We start from the raw sequence: 20,921 nt of genomic DNA, 5'->3' as shown, positions 1-20,921 counted from the left end.
ATATCCATCTATTTTTCCTTTAAGCTTCTGACGATAATGATGATTTGCATACTTCAGGCCCTTGACCAAGTCTGAACTCTGAGTTTCAGGAGCTCTACAGCTGCCCCACCCCCACACTCTTTCCCATGTGATAAAGGGAGTGTTTAGCCCTTTCCTAGGATTTAATTTTTTTCAATCTTTCCATTCTGCCTTTAAGAGATATGAAAAGCTGGGACAAATAACCTGTTCGTTTTTGCTCTTTCCTTCTCCAGATTTGCTTCATTTTGATTGATATCACGTTAAAGCAAATAGGACAGATCTGCAGGGTGGGGGAGATAGCAGGAGACTACTGCCCCAGTGTAGTCGTGAGAGAGAGAGTGGGGTCAGATACGAGGAAGGGGTGTTGCTTGGTGATGGTGGTGCAGGGATATGGGCTCAGCTCGTGGACATGAACCTCAGGCCATTTCTTTAGCACCAGCTGGTGGAGCCGTCGCCTTCTCTCTCGTGGCTGCCTCCCTGAATCACTGCCCAGCTGCCAGTCTGTTCTTTGTTTTCCCTAAGCTGTCCACCCTCCTCACCCAGATCTGCCCGCTCTGGTCCATCAGCACACAGACTGTAATTCAGGATGTCATAGTCATAGAGCAGGCCTGCTCAAGGCCCAGAGGAGGTGACCCCTCCAAGGTGACCCCTCCAAAGTCACCTTTCCATGATTTCAGGCCCTCTCTCCAGTGAGGTTGGGTTTATTTGATGATGCACATTTTTGACTGGTCTGTAACCAGGCTGTGGTCTCCGAGGGGCCACAGCTCCCCTTTCTTCCCAGACCTGGGCTATGCTAGAGGCCTGACAAGGGCTCAGCAGGATGGATGCCTGGACTCCACAGGCCTGCGACGTGGGTGAGCCATCCTGGCTGCTGTTCATGACTTCAGCTAGTTTCAAGCTGGCAGAGTCCTTTTCAGAGAGTGTCCTGAAGAGGGGAGGGTCCCTTTATTGCCAAGACTCCTCTGTTCTTCCTCTGACAAGTGGCTGGCCCCACTCCCAGCAGCCGACCTTGCCCACTCCCATCTTGGTGACTGGCTAGGAACTGTCAAGAGGGAGAGAAGGTGCAGCTGAGTCATGAACTCACAGCAATTGTTATCTTTTCTTACTCATGTCCCTCTCTGTTCTGAAGTGGAAGCTTTAGAACAATCAGGAACACAGGCAGTCCGCTTATCTCCCAAGAGATGGGTACCTTGTGGTCTGGAGAGAAACACCCAGGGGCCATTGCCTCACCTGAAGCTGCCTTCTTCCTGCGGTGCTGGTGACTCTCGGTTCTTGGCTGTGCTGTGAACACATTCTTCCCTCTGCAAAGTTCTTGGAGCAATCACTGTATTTTCTGGGATTCAGGCCCTTGTTGGTTGTGACTATTCTTGCCTAAATATCTGTGCGTTTAAAGAGCTTGTGGTTATTACTTGTGTACATGGCTGTCGTTTATTTCAATATTATGTCCTGCTGCTACCTGGCCAGAGAATTTGGCAACTGCTTAATTTTTTGTGCTTAGTATGTCAAAAGTCAGACTTACTACACTCATTCATTTCTGGAGCATGAGCTTTGGATTGTAAAGAGAGCAATAGGTCTGGTTATTCTCAGGCTTATTTTCAGTGACTAAATATGAAATTTCATCCTTCCTCTCCCTTATTTTCCTCATATAAAGCCAACTAATGGACCTTGGCTGAAAGATCAAACTAATTACCATCAGAGAGTGAAATCCAACATCTGCTTTCTTTTGGTAGAACAACACAGCTAATTTTTTTAAAGGGGATACGATATAAAATGTATAATTTTAATCCCCAAAGCATTTTCAGGTGTACGTATGTTATGTAATAGCAAGTAAGAGCCTGGCTTTAAAAATAAACCTTTTAAAATGCAAATCGAGTTGTCAAGTTCTCATGCCTTTTAGTTAAAATAGTCATTACTGCCATTTCTGAAAATCTATGGCTCTCAATTTCTCATAGATCCTAGACTCTTTAACATTTGGGCAAAACATTTAATCATTTTGCCTTACTTTCCAGCCCTAGAATCAAACTGCAGTTCTGAAAAAAAAAAAAAATCTGTTTATATTAACTATTTAATAATATTACTGTCCTATTTCATAAGTTTATTAGCATTTAAACCACTGTGCTCAAAATATCTTTATACCTAGTGATCATTAAAGCATAATGAACTGAGTGTCAGGGGACCTCCTAATGATGCTGGCATTGAAAAATAATATCCTCTGTAAGAGCTGGAAGGCTCTGCCCTTTGCTGACACTAGCCATCATGAAAACTTCAGGTCAATCCTTGTATGTAGGACTGGTTCTTACAATCAGGCTGTAGGTGCTAAATCATTTTTTAAGGACTGCATCTATGGTCTATCCACATTTTAATAATGACAAGATCACAAGGAACTGGAATAGCACAACCATAGAAGACCATTTATTTCTGTTTTGCCTACTTAAACCCTAGGTATTTAGAATGTCATATATATTACACACAAAAAAACACATATGTGCACACACACACAGAGATCATATCAAACACAAAATGAACAAAAAGAAAGCAGGTCATTCTGATACTTTTTATTTGAGTGTGAAACCATTCATATCTTGCACAACTGTACAGATAAAACTATTTCCATTTTAGCTGTAGACATGATTATCACACTGAGTGGTGTGATCAAAGATTTTATTTACAGAACAATTGCTAAAACATCCGATGTCATATTTCCATTTATTTCTTACCCATAGGGTAATAGGTCCACCATAATTTCTTGGTGTTTTTTATAATACAGAAAGAAAACCTATGTTAATCTCTAACAAACATCACAAATTGCTACAAATCTGACAGAAAAATGACTATGAAAAAATTTTCCAAAAGTACAATACATTTTTTTTATTTCCACACATACACAGTATAGTATAGGCTCAAAGGCACAGCTTTGAATTTTTTCTATCAAAGTGTCGGAAATTATTATAGTCTTATGAAGGAACCGTGAAAGTCATCTTCACACTTGGTGCTTGGTGAGTTAAAAGTTTGGTCCGTTCAGGCTCACAAAGTTAATACAGCAGAGCTGAGTGTGATACTCAATGCCATAAGTCCGCATTCTCACAGAACTTTAGAAAACCCTCTTCTGCCTTTTGCTGACACTAGCCATTGTGCAAACTTAAGACAAATACTTGTATGTAGAAGAACCGGTCCCCTACAAACCTCAATCTACTTAAGGCATACGGAACAGGCCTCTTCCTTCCCTCTCAACAGTGCTTACATTCCAAGACCAGGCAGGGATGGTGACAGCGTGAATGTAACAGGGACTCTAGGGTTTCTGGACACCTCCATTTAGCCCTGGTGCTCCAGGAAGCAGTGCTGACATCACCAGCAAGTTGGGATGTTTAAGACACTTCTGAGGGCTGTTTGTTGTACAGTAAGATGACAGCCGGATGAAAAGGTGAATGCTCTTGGTCAATTATGTGCCCATCCAAGAGCGCCAACCAGATTCTGTCTCTAATATCCATCCTTCAAGACTAAAGAGTTTTTGTCAACAGGAAAATAAGTGATTTACTGGGAGTGGTTGCGAAGTCGTGGAACAGAGGGAAATGTCACGGGTCGGCCTGCCCGAGATAGTGCTCTGTACAAACAGTTGAGTCTGGCTTGGCTACGGGAACCCAATCTCATTGACTCTTAGTGAGCCCCATTTCAGAACTAAAGTTTATTCATCCCGCACTGAATCCCAGCCTCATGTTCATTAGGAAAGTGGATGCCTAGGAATCATCCTGGAGTTACAATGTAGAGAGAGAAAGTCTTCTGGGGGTGGGTGGGTGCTGGGTTTATTATTATTATTATTAATTATTATTAATATTAAATATGGATTCCTATGAAAGCAGTCACTTAGCCCACCCTGTGGAGGCCTCTCCGTTGATGTAAGCAAAGCCAGGGAAGTGTTGCACGTGCTCGTACTCAGAATTCCTGCGCGTGGTCAGGGGTGTGTACATGTCACTAGAGTTTCCATACCTCGTGGAGTGCACGGACGGGCTTGTGTAGCACGTGTTGGCTGTGGGCACCTCTGGCCATCGGGGGGTGACTGGGGTAGGATGCAGTCTGGGAGTACTGCTCATCAGACAAGGTTCCATCCGGGAAGTGGGGCTATTAAAAGGGTACTTGTTGAGGGGAAAGAAATTCCACAAAGTTAAAATTAGCTTGAAGTTGCACATACACAGTATCAGTCATGTTCACAGTTTACGTTAAATTCTTAAGACTCTGTTAATGAAAGTTGGTGGGAAGTCATCAGTGAGATTCTGCAAGACTGACTCTTGGTCTAGGAAGCATCCGGCAGGAGAAAGGCAAAACATTTCATAGCCAGAGCTGGGCTGATATTCATTCAACCAATCATACAGACTTTGTGCTCTTCATCTGCAATGTTTGGGGAAGTCAAACCCCAAAGAAGGAATAACCCCACTGGGAATACAGGAGAGAGAGAGAGAGAGAGAGAGAAAGAGAGTGAGTGTGTGTGTACCTGAGTCGCAGTATGTCCAAATAGACATGGATGGATGGATGGATGGGTTTGAGCTGTATCATTTTATCATTTATGAAGTTGTGATAGGTCCCACTCCATCAACCCAAGAAAACAATACTGCTAAGAAAAACACAACGACCTCATTAAAAATAGCATTTTGCAATTGAATCCAATTATGAACTGCAGCCTAAAAGCGGGTTTTTGAAGAGGAAGCAAGTCAACAGCTTCGAAGGTTATTATTAGTGCCTGTCATTTAGAGAATATCTCTTTTGGGTTCACATTCACTGAAGTCCTAGAAGATAGGATGGCAAGTTATTGGCCTTGGTATGAACGTGGAAGGAGTCAAGATAAGCCCCTGGGAGGAGAGGAGGGTGCTTTTGTGCAGGTCAGGAAAAAAGATGTTAATAGCTACCAGAAGAGGGGAAACAGTTCTAGAAAGAATCAGAAATAAGAGGAGTGCCCCAAAGTGCTGCTTCGTTTACATTCTTTTCAGTTTCCAAGACAGCTATGCAAACGAGCTGCTTTTAGTAGATCAGAGGGGAGGAAAGGGAGGGGTTCTGGGCTCCCTTTCCTAGAGCTCTCCGTTTGCAGGCTGGTCAACACAAAGATTTCCTTGCTGTGCTAAGGGCCACGCCAACATGAACAGGAGCCAGTCAACCCGGATGGCAAGGGCAGCGACTAGGGAGAGAGTCTGCCTGCGAATGTGCAAAGTCTTCTGTTCTCCCATCTGTCTTCCCTGACAGTTGGAGAGTGGAGCCCCAAGGGATTAGGTGGGAGGCTGCCTCCTGTGAGGGAGACAGACAGACTGAAGCCTAGACAAGCCAGGAGAAGGGGTTATGACAGCAATGGCTGCTCCTTGCTGTCGAGGGGGCCAAGTGAACTGTTCTCCGCCTTTTGAGTGGGAGCCCGAGGGGCAGTGGGGGAAGGCTGTTAGGCCCAAAGCAGGGGAAGAGAACCAGCTATTCACAGGTCAAGAAGGAGGGCTCCAAGGTCCGGTAGCGAAGGTTTGGTCCTCCACAGGACAGACAGTTTGCCTTACACAGTCAGAAGAACAGGTAGGAAAAGAGTTTGAAGGGTGGAGGTGGTATCTGGAGCCCGGGGGAGAGGAGGCACCCAAGGCTGTTGCCAAGGAGACCACGGGGAGCCTCTGGAGGCTTTCGTACTCCCCAAAGCGGCTGTGTGTGTGTGTGTGTGTGTGTGTGTGTGTGTGTGTGTGTGCGCGGCAGCCCCTCTGAACCCCAAAGAGACCATGATAAGACTTGGTCAGGACCAAGATAATGAGCCCCCAGGTATTAAACAGGTAATATTAAAGCATATTATTACAAAATGGTCTTTAATTTTTCCCCAAAGTTTGCTTCCTCCGCCCAATAGCCTCTCTAGTACACTCCTCGGATACACGTCCCCTCCCTGGCACAGAGACCTCCTCTCTGGCCCTCAGGCGTGCCAGGCTGGTTCCCATCTCAGAGTATTTTGTCCCACCTGTTCCCTCCACCTGGAGCACATCTCTCCCACCCCTCCCCCCAAGCCCCTTCCCTGCTTGCCCTTTCATCATTCTTCAGGTCTCAGCTCAAATGTCACCACCTCAAAGAGACTTTTCTGGACATCTTGTCTCTCTAAGCTAAGTGCCCCACCCTCACCTCTCAGGGCAGGATCTCAGCGTCCTGCTTGTCAGCTGTCTCTTCCCACTGGCTTGTATTCCTAAGCTCCTGGTGGGGCGGTGTCATCTTCCCCGCCATGTTCCCAACATCTGGAATGATGCCTGGTACCTAGCAGGTGCCACATAACTATCCGGTGAATGAACCCTAGGTTGTTACCACTAGAAATAACCTCAGGGGTCATGTACTCCGACCCCACGTTGCTCTGATGAGACAGCTAGGATCCAACTAGGATGAGGTGGGGAGCCCATGGTGGGCTAGTGGATGAGCTGGCAGGGGAGCCTGGGCCTGGGCTAGCACTTTCCCCCCACGTCAGTCTGGCCCAAACAAGTCAGGAGCCACCACACAACTGAAGTCCAGAGGATTCAGAAAGGAAGACTCTCCTTTGGAACACAGCGCATTAAACTTGAATCTCTCTGTCACTCTGCCTTTAAGCACCTTCATCCCCCTGCAGACCACAGGGTCTGATAACTCCAACCAGGCCGCAGCCTGATGCTCCTGAGAGAGGCCTCGCTTGCCTGGGCTGCGTAGGGACTGTATCACCATGTGGACTTGCAGCCTCCTCCCCACAGAACCCAAGAGAGTGTGGCTTTTGTGCCAAATCAAGGCCCCTCAATGCAGCTGTGCCCAGGGGTTGTGTCACAGGCTCAAAAGAGTAATTGCCTGGAAATGAGATGGGCTCAAAATATCTCCAGTGTGACAATAAAATTCTGTTACCACAGGATCCGGCCTGGAAAATTCTGTCCCGTTAGGTCAGCTAATTGCAAATGAGTCAGTGCCTCGTCTTCCCCTTGGTGAAGAGACCATTGAAAGCTGAGAGGCTGGAGTGCCCGCTGCCTGGCCCAGCCATTAAAGCCACCAGTGAAGTTGCTCTTCAGTCCGGTGAGAGCACCCACGTCACCTCTCACACTTCACGTCTGGGTTCACAGGGCTCCTCCAGATGCTGGGCACAAACCCTGGGGTCCCCAGAGCTCTGTCCAGGATAAAAGCACTTTTTGTTGAAGGGCCTAACTGGAAGTTACCCTTTTCTAGGTCAGATCATGGACTGTTGCTACTGATGAGAAAATGGAGGTGAGTCCCCAGTCCCCACCATGTGGGAGGTGTGAGAGGGGTGCCTGTGGGCATGTGTGGGTATGTGTGTGCACAAGTGGGCAAAGATCCCCTCAAGGGACCACAGCGTGAGTCCATCTCTGCTGAGACTGACCCTGAGCCTCTTTGGAACCATATTAGGAAGTGCTATTTTGAGAAGTGACTTCTCACACCAAGCGCTGACTTTCCTGCACGTGGAGAGAGAAGAATGAGCCCTTTATCCCTGACCTTCACCAAACGGGCCTCTACTGGAGAACGGGTGAAAGGTGGCCCCCTGTTTTCCCATGAAAGGCGGCTCTCACTGCCCAAAGTCCTGCCAACAGGCATCCCCCACCCAGGACGCAGCTCCCCCAAATCTGTGCCAGACAGTCCACATCTGCTGAGCTTTTTGGGTCAAGATTAACTGAGTTAATACATGTGAAATACTTAGAGCTTCCACACAGTGTGTCCGTGTGTGCTAAGTCACTTCAGTCATGTCCAACTCTTTGCGACTCCATGGACTATAGCCCGCGAGACTCCTCTGTCCATGGGATTCTCCAGGCAAGAAGCTGGAATGGGTTGCCATGCCCTCCGCCAGGGGATCTTCCCGACCCAGGGATCAAGCCCATATCTCATGTCTCCTGAATTGGCAGATGGGTTCTTCACCACTAGCACCACCTGAGAAGCCCCAGAGCTTCCACACAATAAGCTTTCAAAACATAGTTGCAATTATGAATATTCTTCCTCGAGTCACAGGATCGTGGTCCACGAATGATAGGAAGAGCCTTAAGTGATTGACCATCTGATCCCACCTCTCATTTTACAGATGAGGGGACTGAGGTCAAGAGAGGGATAAATGATCTTCTTGAGGTCACACACAACTTACTGCCAGAGTAAGGATCCATTCATCCCTTCATTCACTGACCATTGTATACTGAGGTCTAACCAAGAGCCAGGTCTCTTTTGGGTCCTGGGAATATAATGGTCAGAAGGGGAAGGACCTAGACCCCCTTGCCTTCACAGGGCTAGTATAGTGAGGGAGACAGATATTAATTCTACAATTACAAAAAATAATAACAACTGTGGTGTTACAAAGAATAATCATAATAATATACACAGATAGTGTTAACTATGAGCCAGCCCCTGTCCTAACCTTTATTAAATCACTCAACCCTCACAACAACCCTATGAAATAAGTACTAGAATTATCCCCATTTTTCAGATGAGGAGATTGAAACACCGAGTTAATCAGAGGCCGAGCTGAGATTTGAACTTGGGAAGCCTGGCTCTATAGTCAGAGAAAATCTATTTTTCTATTTTTACCCACCTTTGGCCCAGGATGCTACCCCAAAGTGGAGCATGCTAAGCAAACTTTGTAGCAATCACTGTGCCTCTAAGATCAAGGACCCACTGGACATGGTCCACTGGAGACACTGTGAGAGCTGTGTGACCAGCTGGCAAGGCTGGGTCTTGGCCATACAGCTGAGAAATGAGCAACAACTTTCTGGTTCACTCTAAGTGTCTTTCTAGCCAGTTTGCTTATGGTTGGTCTAATGGCTTTTGAGCTCAAGAGCCCAGTTCACATTCATGGCTGCTGACAGGTAGAGGTTCCATGTTTGTTTTCTTTCTGGTTGGGCGTGAGGATGGGGAGCCTGGGAAGGGGCAGCTAATACTGTTCCTTGTTCACTTACTTTGATGTGGGACAAGTGCAGCATAGCAGCAAGAAGGGTGTTTTTCTGGACTAATTCAAACCTTTCCCTGTGCAGCCTCATCCATCTGGACTTGCTAATTGAGAAAGCATGAGCATTCAAGCAGGAGTGGAGGTTTACCTTTGTAGTACTCATGAAGAAAGCATGTCTTGTACAAATGAATAGTAGAAACAAGGGCACACGATACCATTTTTTAGGAAACAAATAACTTCACATTATTTTGAGTATATAAATGCTGGGATGTGTGCAATTACTGGACTTCACAAAGGTGTTGTATTAGTTCTTTAAGGCTAACCTGGTAGGCATTTATTTGCAGAAAGTAGTGTCTTGTGTTAATGACCAATTGCATTCTTTAACCATATTTTATCATTATGATTTTTCTTCACTTCAGACTAATCTTTTCCCCGCTGAGTCTGCTATAATGAAGTGTGATATTTGGTATTCAGGATTGGAATGGCTTGACCTCTGCTCTGGGAAACTAACACTAATTAGCCCTATAGTAGATTTTCCCCTGAGTGCTCAACCTTAAACCACAGTACCAGGAAAGGAAAGAAATACAGTATCTTGGTGTGTGTTTTTTTCTCTTTGGGAATCTGAAACTTATTGAGAATAGGTGCAGCAGCCTCTTGAATTTACCTCCTGCCCTCCAAAACACACACCCTGTAGTGTTCAGTGCCACGGGCTTGGGGTTGAGATTTGGAGAATTTGCCTTTGAATCTGCTTGGTCACTTACTGGATGCATGACCTGGGGCAAATTACCTTCTGAGGTTTTCCTCATCTTTAAAAAGTGGGGAAAATGCCTTCTTTGGGAGGTTGCTCTGAGATTTGAGTGAGCTTATGTATTTAAAAGTGCCTCAACAGTGCATCAATGTGAATGAAAAATAAAAGGAAGGATTTAGAAGTACTAGATAGTACCTTCCCCAGGAGAAACCCTGAGCTCATCCATTAACCTGGGCAGAGATGTGGTGTAACTAAACGTCTCCCCACCCCACTTTACAAATGGAGACGGAGGCATTAACCATAAAATGCAGGGTGTGAGTATGTGGTGGGGGTCAGAGGTTGTGAAAGGACCTAAGAGTCACAGAGCATGGTGGTGAAGGGGCTGCAGGACCCTGTGGCCTCCCTCACCCAGTCTGGGTTCAGCGGCTCCTCCATGGGCGTTCATTTAGTCCTCAGCTCTCCAATTAGGATGAGTGATTTAGATGATGGTGCTCCAGCTGGGGACCATTGTGGTTTCCAGAGTGGATGCTGCAGCCTGTCTTGGACCACTGGGGGCTGCGTGGGCATTTAGGAGCCTGTGGCTTCTTTTTATGGCAAAAGGCTTTAAAAATTTAATACCCAGAAAAACCAGCTCCAGAAGTTTCATGAGGAGAGATGAGAGGGTGAAGAAAGGGGGAAGATAATGCCGGGAGCTGTGGCTTGGGATCTCAGCTTGGTCTCGCCAGGGTCTCCTACTGGAGTGGAAGCTCTCTCAAAGCAGGCTTGCCTCCCATCTCCTTCTCCCTGTATTCTCACAGGCTAGGGCAGTGCTTGCCACATAGTAGGTACTTGACAATCATGGGGGAATGAATGAATGAATGGATGGATGGATGGGCTTCTTATACTGTGAAAGTGTGACCCAGTCTATGGTGGCAGCCCTTAGTCATTTAGGAGATCACCATGGGGAGCACAGACCCTGGTCCCAAGAGAAGCAGGACTGAGGGAGTGGGTGTCTCTGTGTGACGCAGATGGAGACCTATAATAATGCCCCAGGTGATGGTTTAGAGGAATCAACTTCTTGGCTTGTCTGGGGATTATCCCAGGGCTCCCGTGGGACTGCAGATAGAAATCAAAACAAGACGCCTGTTTGCCCCAAGTGCCTGTGTATTGTGGATACACTCTGCTTGGTGCCTCCCTCAGAGGCAAGTCTGTGCTGACAGCTGATGTAATTGCAGCCTCCACTTCAGCTCACGTCCTGCCACCTCTGTTCTAAGACTCCTGCACGTGCTTCCTTGGCAGCCTCCCTGCTCTGCCGGTCCTCTCTCTACTTGCTGGTCTCACCAGTGCTGCAGAAGCTCTTTCCTAGGCTGAACTCTCATCATATCTCCCAGACCTACCACGGCTCCCGCCCTACTTGCCTCACACCACAGTTGTCTCTGCTGACCCACCTGCTGTTCACTCCTCTGTTAAATTAAGCAGCGAGTGCTCTCTTTGAATGGTGACAGAGGCTAGGGCTTAGGAGCCTGTACAGCTGGGGTCACACTGCCCAGGGTTAAGTCCTCGACCAAGTCACCCTCACTTCCTTTCTGTGAGGGTTACCATGAGGATGTGGAAGGTGCTTGGCACTGTGCTTGGCACAGGACAGAGGTCAGTAACAGTTAGCTTTTCTTTTTGAGGATCCTAGACTTAATTTCTGCCTTCAAGAAGTTTTGGGGTCTCTTGTGGGTATCAGGAAAGTCAGTGATGAGAAGTGTACCAATAGAGGAAAGCCCAACGCACCATTTGAGTACAGAGGAACGGCACCTAATATGGTTCTGGAGGAAGGACAAGGGCAGTGTCAGCAAATGGGATGCTTGTCCTGAACAACCAGCAAAAGAGGTTGAGGAAGAGAGTCCCAGCCCAAGGCAACAGCATCTGCAAAGACCCGAGGGAGCTGCACATGAGCTGGCATGGAGGGACAAATGTGGGGTGTGGCTGGTAGGCCAGAAAGGCAGGCAGAGCCCAGATGGTCATGAGTCTTGAGAGACGTGCTAAGGAATTGAACTTGACCCTCAAAGCGATGATATGCAAAAGAGGAAGAATGTTGTGGCCAGGTTTTTGTTTTGTTTTACCCAAAAGATTCTCCCAGCTGCAGTACTGAGGATGGACCAAGGATGGAACAAGTTACCGACACAGAGACAGACAGATGCGAAGGCTTTGGTCATCGTCTTAAGTTGGATAAAGACCTGATCTGAGGCAAAGATGGTGAGGGTCCAGAGACACCAAGGATGCAAAACTGGATGGAACTGGTGACCACTTGTGTTTGGGGCCAGTAGACAGCAAAGCATCTGAGGCATGTAGAGCGCCTAACACTGGTGTAACAGCGGCAGCTACTGTCCCCATTCACCAAGGCCACAGAGGATTAGTGTGGCTTGTGAGACAGTGAAGAGCCAAAGGCCTGAGAATAATGTGTTAGGGATCCATTTCAGAAAGACTCTTCTACTACGAGTCTGTGGTTGGGCTGCTGGACTGAAAAGGAACAGACGTGAAACTGAGAGACCAGTTAGGATGATGCTGAGATGACCGTCCTTACAGCACTTGGTGAAGGTCTGACTGCACCAGGAAGGGGTGATGGGAGAGGAGAGAAAAGATCCAGTCTGAAGGCAGCCGCCCGAAAAAAGGGTAACAGACCTCACTGCTGACTGGCTCCCAGTAGAGAGGTCAAAGGGAGGACAGAACTAGAGACACATGGTCGGTACCCACATACGTGAAAGCAAGTTGGGGTGACACTGACTGAGCACCCAATGCAGGCAGCCACGGGAGGGACGAAGTGGCACTGAGGAAAAGACCAGCCTTCCCTTGGAGGCACAGAGGTTGCACACACAGTATGCAGAAGGTGCTTATTAATTGTGTTGACTAGACCTGGCACCAAGCTCACCAAGGCCTGGGCAGGCAAGCAGGACCACCGACTCACCTGCGCGGAGCTCCTGTGGTACGGGGAGTAGTGGAGCGGTCCTGAGATGGCTGTGTCATGCGGGAGAGCTGGGTACTGGCTCTGCATCGGGGGAGGATGCTGGTTGCCATAGCTCCCATAGTTATAGCTTCCCGTGTATCTAAAACGCAGGAGGCGCATGGAATATTGTGAGTAATGGCAGGGAGAACAAAGCAGTTTGACACCTTTAAAAATTAACCTCATCTACTCTTTTTCCTCCTTCTTTTCTTTCTTCTTCTTTTTCGTTTTTCTTTTTCTTCTTGTTTCCTACCATATCCACTCTGTGGCTTTGTTGTGATAGTGTCAAACTCCCAGGTGAGTTTTCCTTATCGCCTCAGCATACCTCTCTCACTACCCAGTGAGTGCACAGGGAATGAAAACCAGCCCTGAGCAAAACATCATTAGTGATGGAGACCTTGTCTCCTGTTGTGGTAAAAAGCCCCACATTATACCCTGAAGTCAAATAGGAAAAAAAGAAGAAATTACTTCGGGACTTATGTTTTTGTTTTGCTCAGGCTTCTGCTTCTCCTTCTTGGGGAAGGATGCAGTGTGTTTCTCTGAGCTCTCTCCTGGGGAAAACACCATGGCCAACCAGGTGTCAGCCTCCGGTTCTAAGCCTGGCTCCACCACCTCCCAGCTGTGGGGCCCTGGGCTACTTGCATCCTTGTTTCTCACATCTGTAAAAAATGCTGCACCTAGCTACTCTGAGAGTCATATATGTGAAAACACTTTATAAACATAGGATACTGTTTTGGAAACATAACGATACTGTTACCACTATTCTTAATAATATCTTTACAGCAAAGATGCTGGTGTATGACCATGTGAGTGTCTATTCTGTCATTTCTGCAGAATTGAAAGCTCTCTGAAACAATTCTAAGTCGATTTTGAATGTGTGGCGGAAATACTCTCAGGCGTCCCCTGAGAAAATAATGGCTGTCCCACTGACTGGCAGGGGCACCTGAGCCTTTGGAATTAACTCCAAGTATGCCCACAGTCAGGCCTCAGTTACCGCATGGAAGGGACCTGAGTGGTCCTCCTCTCTCCCCTCCCGTATCCTCCACAGCTGGTCTGTTGGAACCTGGTTTGTGAGGCTCACTGTGTCCTCAGAGCCGAGTCTCACCTTCTTGAGAAGGAGGGCCCTTTGTAACATCATCAGTGTTTCTCAGATCAGTGCACAGTAGACATTGGAGGAGGAATGTCTTTTCATAAAGACAATGCGAAATGGCAAAAAGCTGCTACAATTCAGGTTACCCTTTTAAGGGGATTTGTAACTTATTCATCACAGTAACACCACTACAGATTTGGGGGAAAATATGGGCAAAACAAATGATTTATTTATTCAGGGTCCAAATCACCACTGGAACCCACTTGGAGTTGAACCCCATGAGTAAGCCCTGCCCTCCAGGGACCTCCAGCCTTGGGTGGGGAAGCCCCCCGCTGACCAAGACTTGGACCCACCATGAAGCTATAAAGTAGCCACCCAGGGGAGCTGATGAAAGGGAGTTTTCCATTTTCCTTCCTAAAGGAGGCAGACAGAATCTCAATCAGCCCCACCCTTAGTAGCCATGTGGCCTGGGGAAGTGAACTTAGTCCAGCCTTAGTTTCTTCATCTGTCAAGTGGGTCACCTGCCCACCTCATGTGGTTGTTGAGGGGACTGAATGAGATAGTCATACAAGGTGTGGGCAGAGCGCACTGAGACCTCAACAAAAGGCAAGTCCTTCTTGTCCTCTGCGAAAACCACTGCTGAGTAAACCCTGCCCTTCCAAAGCAAAAGTAAAACAACATCTGAGGAAAGCCACCTACCCGTGCTCCTCTCTGTGGGGATAAACTGGTATCCTGTGTGTGACTGAAGAGGAAGGTACGTGTGTGCTCCGCATACAGGGCAGCTGTTGAGAGTTTTCAGCCGGGGACCCTGCTGCTGTTGTCACCGTGTACGTGAGAGACCACGTGTACGACTGCATCGCTCCTGCAGAGATAAGCGAAGATGCATCATCACCAGCAGTTCTCACACCCCCAGTTCTTCCCTAGCATGCTAGTGGTTTCCCGCTGCTCTCTAGCTGAAAGCCAGAATCTCTACACATCCTGTGTCTTGGTTCTTGCTGACCTCACCAGGAGCATCCCCCACTCCCTGCTTTTGTACCTCTTATCCAGCCGCCATAGCTTTCTTTCATTTTTCCAGAGTACCACAATTCCCAGCACCACGGGGCCTTTGCACATGCCTTTTCACAGCCATTTCCACTGCCTGAAACCCTCAGCCGTCCCTCAGTACCCACTCATTCTTCATATTTCAATACGAAGAAGCTGTCTCCTAACCCCAGATCCCATTAAGTCAGGTTCCATGCAGCATGATTGTGCCTACCACAATTTATAACCTTACAGCCATTCATGAATGTGATTGAATTAATGTCTGAGCCCCCTCCCCACCAGACTGTCAGCTACATGAGGGTAGGGGTCTTGTCTATATTGCCCACCACTGGGTCTCTGGTGCTTAGTACAGAGACTGGTGGCCAAAGGGTTTTCAATGAAAATTTTAAAAGAAGAAAAAGGAGAATCCTTGCATCCCTGGGATAAAGCCCACTTGGTCATGATGTATGATCTTTTTAATATGCTGTTGGATTCTGTTTGCTAGAATTTTGTTGAGGATTTTTGCATCTATGTTCATCAGTGATATTGGCCTGTAGTTTTCTTTTTTTGTGGCATCTTTGTCTGGTTTTGGTATTAGGGTGATGGTGGCCTCATAGAATGAGTTTGGAAGTTTACCTTCCTCTGCAATTTTCTGGAAGAGTTTGAATAGAATAGGTGTTAGCTCTTCTATAAATTTTTGGTAGAATTCAACTGTGAAGCCATCTGGTCCTGGGATTTTGTTTGTTGGAAGATTTTTGATTACAGTTTTGATTTCCATGCTTGTGATGGGTCTGTTAGATTTTCTGTTTCTTCCACATTAACAAATTGAAAGATAAAAACCACATGATCATCTCAATAGATGAAGAGAAAGACTGACAAAATTCAACATCCATTTATGATAAAAATCTTCCAGAAAGCAGGCATAGAAGGAACATACGTCAACATACTAAAAGCCATATATGATAAACTCACAGCAAACATCCTCAGTGGTGAAAAATTGAAAGCATTTCCCCTAAAGTCAGGAACAAGACAAGGGTGCCCACTCTCACCACTACTATTCAACACAGTTTTGGAAGTTTTAGCTATAGCAATCAGAGAAGAAAAAGAAATAAAAGGAATCCAGATTGGAAAAGAAGAAGTAAAACTCTGTTTTCAGATGACATGACCCTCTACATAGAAAACCCTAAAGACACCACGAGAAAATCACTAGAGCTAATCAATGAATATAGTAAAGTTGCAGGATATAAAATTAATACACAGAAATCCCTTGCATTCCTATACACTAACAATGAGAAAACAGAGAAATTAAGGAAACAATTCCATTCACCATTGTGACAAAAAGAATAAAATACTTAGGGATAAATCTACCTAAAGAAACAAAAGACCTATATACAGAAGACTATAAAATACTGATGAAAGAAATAAAGGATGGCACAAATAGATGGAGAAATATACCATATTCATGGATTGGAAGAATCAGTGTAGTGAAAATGAGTATACTACCCAAAGCAATCTATAGATTCAATGCAATCCCTATCAAGCTACCAATGGTATTTTTCACAGAACTAGAACAAATAATTTCACAATTTGTATGGAAATACAAAAAACCTTGAATAGCCAAAGCAATCTTGAGAAAGAAGAATGGAACTGGAGGAATCAACCTGCCTGACTTCAGACTATATTACAAAGCTACAGTCATCAAGACAGGATGGTACTGGCACAAAGACAGAAATATAGATCAATGGAACAAAATAGAAAGCCCAGAGATAAATCCACGCACCTATGGACACCTTATCTTTGACAAAGGAGGCAAGAATATACAATGGAGAAAAGAAAATCTCTTTAACAAGTGGTGCTGGGACAACTGGTCAACCACCTGTAAAAGAATGAAACTAGAACACTTTCTAACACCATACACAAAAGTAAAATGGATTAAAGATCTAAATGTAAGACCAGAAACTATAAAACTCCTAGAGGAAAACATAGGCAAAACACTCTGACATAAATCACAGCAGGATCCTCTATGACCCACCTCCCAGAGTAATGGAAATAAAAGCAAAAAATAAACAAATGGGGCCTAATTAAACTTAAAAGCTTTTGTACAACAAAGGAAACTATAAGGTGAAAAGAGCCTTCAAAATGGGAGAAAATGATAGCAAACGAAACAACTGACAAAGAATCTGAAAAATATACAAGCAGCTCATGCAGCTAAATACCAGAAAAATAAATGACCCAATCAAAAAATGGGCCAAAGAACTAAACAGACATTTCTCCAAAGAAGACATACAGATGGCTAACATACACATGAAAAGATGCTCAACATCACTCATTATCAGAGAAATGCAAACCAAAACCACAATGAGGTACCATTTCATGCAGGTCAGAATGGCTGCTATCAATAAGTCTACAAACAATAAATGCTGGAGAGGGTGCAGAGAAAAGGAAACCCTCTTATACTGTTGGTGGGAATGCAAACTAGTACAGCCACTATGGAGAACAGTGTGGAGAGTCCTTAAAAAACTGGGACTAGAACTGCCATATGACCCAGCAATCCCACTGGTGGGCATACACACTGAGGAAACCAGAATTGAAAGAGATATGTGTACCTCAGTGTTCATTGCAGCACTGTTTACAGTAGCTAGGACATGGAAGCAACCTAGATGTCCCCCTCAGACGAATGGGTAAGAAAGCTGTGGTACATATACACAATGAAATATTACTCAGCTATTAAAAATAATGCATTTGAATCAGTTCTAATGAGGTGGGTGAAACTGGAGCCTATTATATGGAGTAAAGTAAGTCAGAAAGAAAAACACCAATTCAGTACATTAGCACATATATGTTTAGAAAGATGGTAATGACGACCCTATATGCGAGACAGTAAAAGAGACACAGATGTAAAGAACAGACTTTTGGACTCTGTGGGAGAAGGCGAGGGTGGGATGATTTGAGAGAATAGCATTGAAACATGTATATTACCATATGTGAAATAGATCACCAGTCCAAATTCAATGCATGAAACAGGGCACTCAAAGCCAGTGCACTGGGACAACCTTGAAGGATGAGATGGGGAGGGAGGTGGGAGGGGGGTTCAGAGTGGGGGACACATGTACACCCATGGCTGATTCATGTCAATGTATGGCAAAAGCCACTACAATACTGTAAAGTTTATTTTACAATATTGTAAAGTAATTAACCTTCAATTAAAATAAATAAATTTTTTAAAAAAAGAAGAAAAAGGAAAGGGAAAACAAGAAGAAAAAGAAAGCTTGAGGACAGAGAGAGGACAAAGAAAGCTCAGGTGATGTAGCTCCAATAGGTTCTCCAAACAACTTCTCAACACTCAACAGGTGTTAAGAATCCAACAAATTGCTTTAAACAAACATAAGGAGATTACTGGGCTCCACCTGCTCAGGTCTTTTTGAAGATTATTAGACAGTGACCTTAATGCTGACCTAGTCCATACATACTATTGATTCCATTAATTTGCTTTTTAATTGGATACCTTGAAAGTGCTAAGGATTGGGAAAAGAACCTGACAAAATTTAAAACCTTCAAGAGGCTTAGGAACTTTATGAGATGGTGAGAATAAAAAAGGGTAATTTAAGAAATCACTAATAGTGATAATAAATTCATCAACTTAATTTCTTATAAGTGCTAGAATGTTAATACAATAGAAATGATTAAACCGATTTTAAAAGGTACTGGGAATAGGTTTCGACACCTCCTTTTAGGCACATGGAAGACTGAAGAACTTGTTAAACGGAGGTCATTTTTAAGGCGAAGTAAAAGAGAAAACTTTGACCCTCCAATCTTGTACTTTCTGCAGCAGACCATTTTTATCTTGAAATTCTTCTGGGAAGAGAAAGGAAAGGTTTTCATTTAAAAGTGGAACTCTATCATAATGTCTCTTTGCTCCAGGTCCTAGTTCTGCCACGCACTGGCTGTCAGATCTTGAGCTAGCCTCTTAAATTTTATGTGCCTTTATTTCATCATCTGTGAATTAGGAATAGATACACCTATCTTGTATGACTGTTATGAGGACTAACTGAGATAATATATGTCAAAGAGCCTGGAACATGGTAGGCTTTTAATGTTATTTAAGCACTCTTATGAACTCAGACATTCTTCTATCAGACTTTTTTTTTTTGGCCATTTCATGCCATCTTAATTTTTTGGCCGTTTCATGGGATCTTAATTCCCTGATCTGGACCCCCTGCATTGGAAGCATGGTGTCTTAACCACTGGACCACCGGGGAAGTCTCATATCAGACTTTATTAAAGTAAACATTTCTTTATTTCCCATTCAGATTCCAAAGAAGACAGACAAGTTTCTTGGGTCAGATTCTGTCATTAGGGATGAAACGTTTGAACAGCAACAGTGACTTAACTAACAGTGAGTAAACTTCTAAACGCATGTCTTTCTGCAAAATCACAAAATCCTTATCCACCAGTACAGCTGAAAGTACCCCTTCCTCGTTTAGACATCCATACCATATTTCCCCCGCAAAGATAATGACTTTAGCAGGCTATATGCTAGCTGTCATTTATAATAAATGCAAGAAGACTGGAAGGAAAAACAAATAAAAACAAAATGCCCGTATCTCAGATGATTGGATTATGGGTGACTGCTCTCCTCTATATTTTGAACTTCATATAAAATTATATAACTTATAATTTTAAGTACGCTTTTTATTAAAAACAGGTTATTGCTGAGAATGGTTTTAATATTTTATCTTCTTTTGGTTTATCTTTATTTGTCTATAAAGAATGTATATTGCCTCTGTGAAAAGAAAAGCATTATTAAAATATATTAAGCAAATTTCACAATTAGAAATGGAATTGGAGGGGGTGAGAAGTTTGGGCAAACAATGAACCAGCCACAGCAAGCAAGTAATTAACCCTTCAAGCCCCTGGGCCCTCAGGAGAGCACAGCAAGGTCAGTGGGTATTTAAAAGGGGCAACCAAGGAAGCCAAAGGATTTTCTCCCCCTACCCACCCTCAAGCAGTAGGAAGACGCAGTGAGAATAGCCATCACCTGAGAGAATGTAGAAGTTACTTTTGTGTGAGTTTCTGGAGCATGGCAACTGCTCCTTATTCATCTCTGTATCCCCAACAGAGGGTCTGCCAAATAGTAGGTGTTCAGTAAATTTTTGTTCCATTGAATTTGTTGTTGAAGGAGTAAATGCTGCTAGAAATAGACGTTATCAAACAAAAAGCTAGTGGAACTCTTGGAAAAATGGGCTCCTGTGGTCTGGGAAACAAAACCCCTAAATGGCCATGTGCCAGCAAGCTAACAGATCCACTCAGGCAGGCTTAAGCAGATTAACACCTACTGGCTTGGGTGAGAAACCCTCTCTGCCTGGGGAGCAGAAAAGAACACCCCTTGCATTCCCTTTCCTACCGGTGGGACCTCCAGTGAGAATTGCTGCTGCTGCTTCTTTAAGGAAACTAATAAAAGAAAATCTGTGCAGTTAACAGTTTGTGTCTCATTTCTAAGACAGCTCTAATGCTTTTTATTTGTTGGTAAAACCATAACGAACCTTCTGTGTTTGTCTAATTTCCGTATCTTTCTCTTCTTCTCCCCTCCCTGGTCCACCACCTCTAATTAAAAGTCTGAGAATAGTGGTGAACATCCTTGACCTTTGAGAATCCTCTAAAGAGCCTATAGGATTTGAGAATGCTGTAATGATAGTTGTTGTCCATGTGATAATATTGTAACTACTGGAGAGGAATACTTTCCTTCCTTCCCATCCTCGATAAAACATTCTTCTTCCCTGAATTTTTTATATGTGTTTTTTTTTTTCTTGAAAGGGGTTGCTTTAAAAAGGGGGTACCTCGGGACAGGGAGAATGCTTAGACTATAATAGGAAATCGTAATGAATTTGTTAAATGAATGAATGAACGATCATCCAACATAGACCAGGCTTCACGTTAGTTTCTTTTTATATATTGACTCATTGAATCGTCACAACAACCTTTTGAAGTAAGTAGTATTACCGCCTTTTTCAGGTGAGAAAGTTGAGGCCCAAAATTTGGTCAGGTGAGTGGCAGAGGGGGCTCTGAACCCAACAGTAACAGTTGCTTGTCACACTTTCATGTGTATTTGGATCACTGGAGATCTTGTTAAAATGCAAATCTGATTTGGTTGGAAGACTGGGAGTTGAGCCATTGATTCTGCATATAT

The 20,921-nt window shown here is 44.7% G+C and overlaps 1 protein-coding gene across 24 annotated transcripts in view; it reads right to left on the bottom strand.

Moving 5' to 3' along the window:
* Nucleotides 1-701: 701 nt before the first annotated feature.
* RFX4 (regulatory factor X4) overlaps nt 702-20,921 on the bottom strand; it is a 169,526-nt gene continuing 149,306 nt past the window's right edge. For 10 of the 24 annotated variants that reach the window (XM_081591300.1, XM_081591302.1, XM_081591299.1 and 7 more), the window contains 2 exons: nt 14,414-14,576; nt 10,782-12,727 (listed from right to left, as the gene is read on the bottom strand). In XM_081591300.1, coding sequence (XP_081447426.1) covers nt 12,307-12,727; nt 14,414-14,576 — 584 coding nt within the window. In that variant the 3' untranslated portion in view covers nt 10,782-12,306. Of the gene's footprint in view, nt 1,061-1,248; nt 1,398-2,558; nt 4,149-4,186; nt 4,447-9,210; nt 10,752-10,781; nt 12,728-14,413; nt 14,577-20,921 lie in introns of those variants that run through there. The other 14 variants (XM_081591304.1, XM_081591306.1, XM_081591303.1 and 11 more) reach the window with 4 other exon arrangements.

The sequence above is a fragment of the Giraffa tippelskirchi genome, chromosome 4 (genome assembly GCF_054371585.1).
Source record: "Giraffa tippelskirchi isolate mGirTip1 chromosome 4, T2T-mGirTip1v1.2.pri, whole genome shotgun sequence".
Classification (NCBI taxonomy): domain Eukaryota; kingdom Metazoa; phylum Chordata; class Mammalia; order Artiodactyla; family Giraffidae; genus Giraffa; species Giraffa tippelskirchi.
Note: the sequence above shows the minus strand (reverse complement) of the source record. Positions and strands in the feature narration are given on the sequence as shown.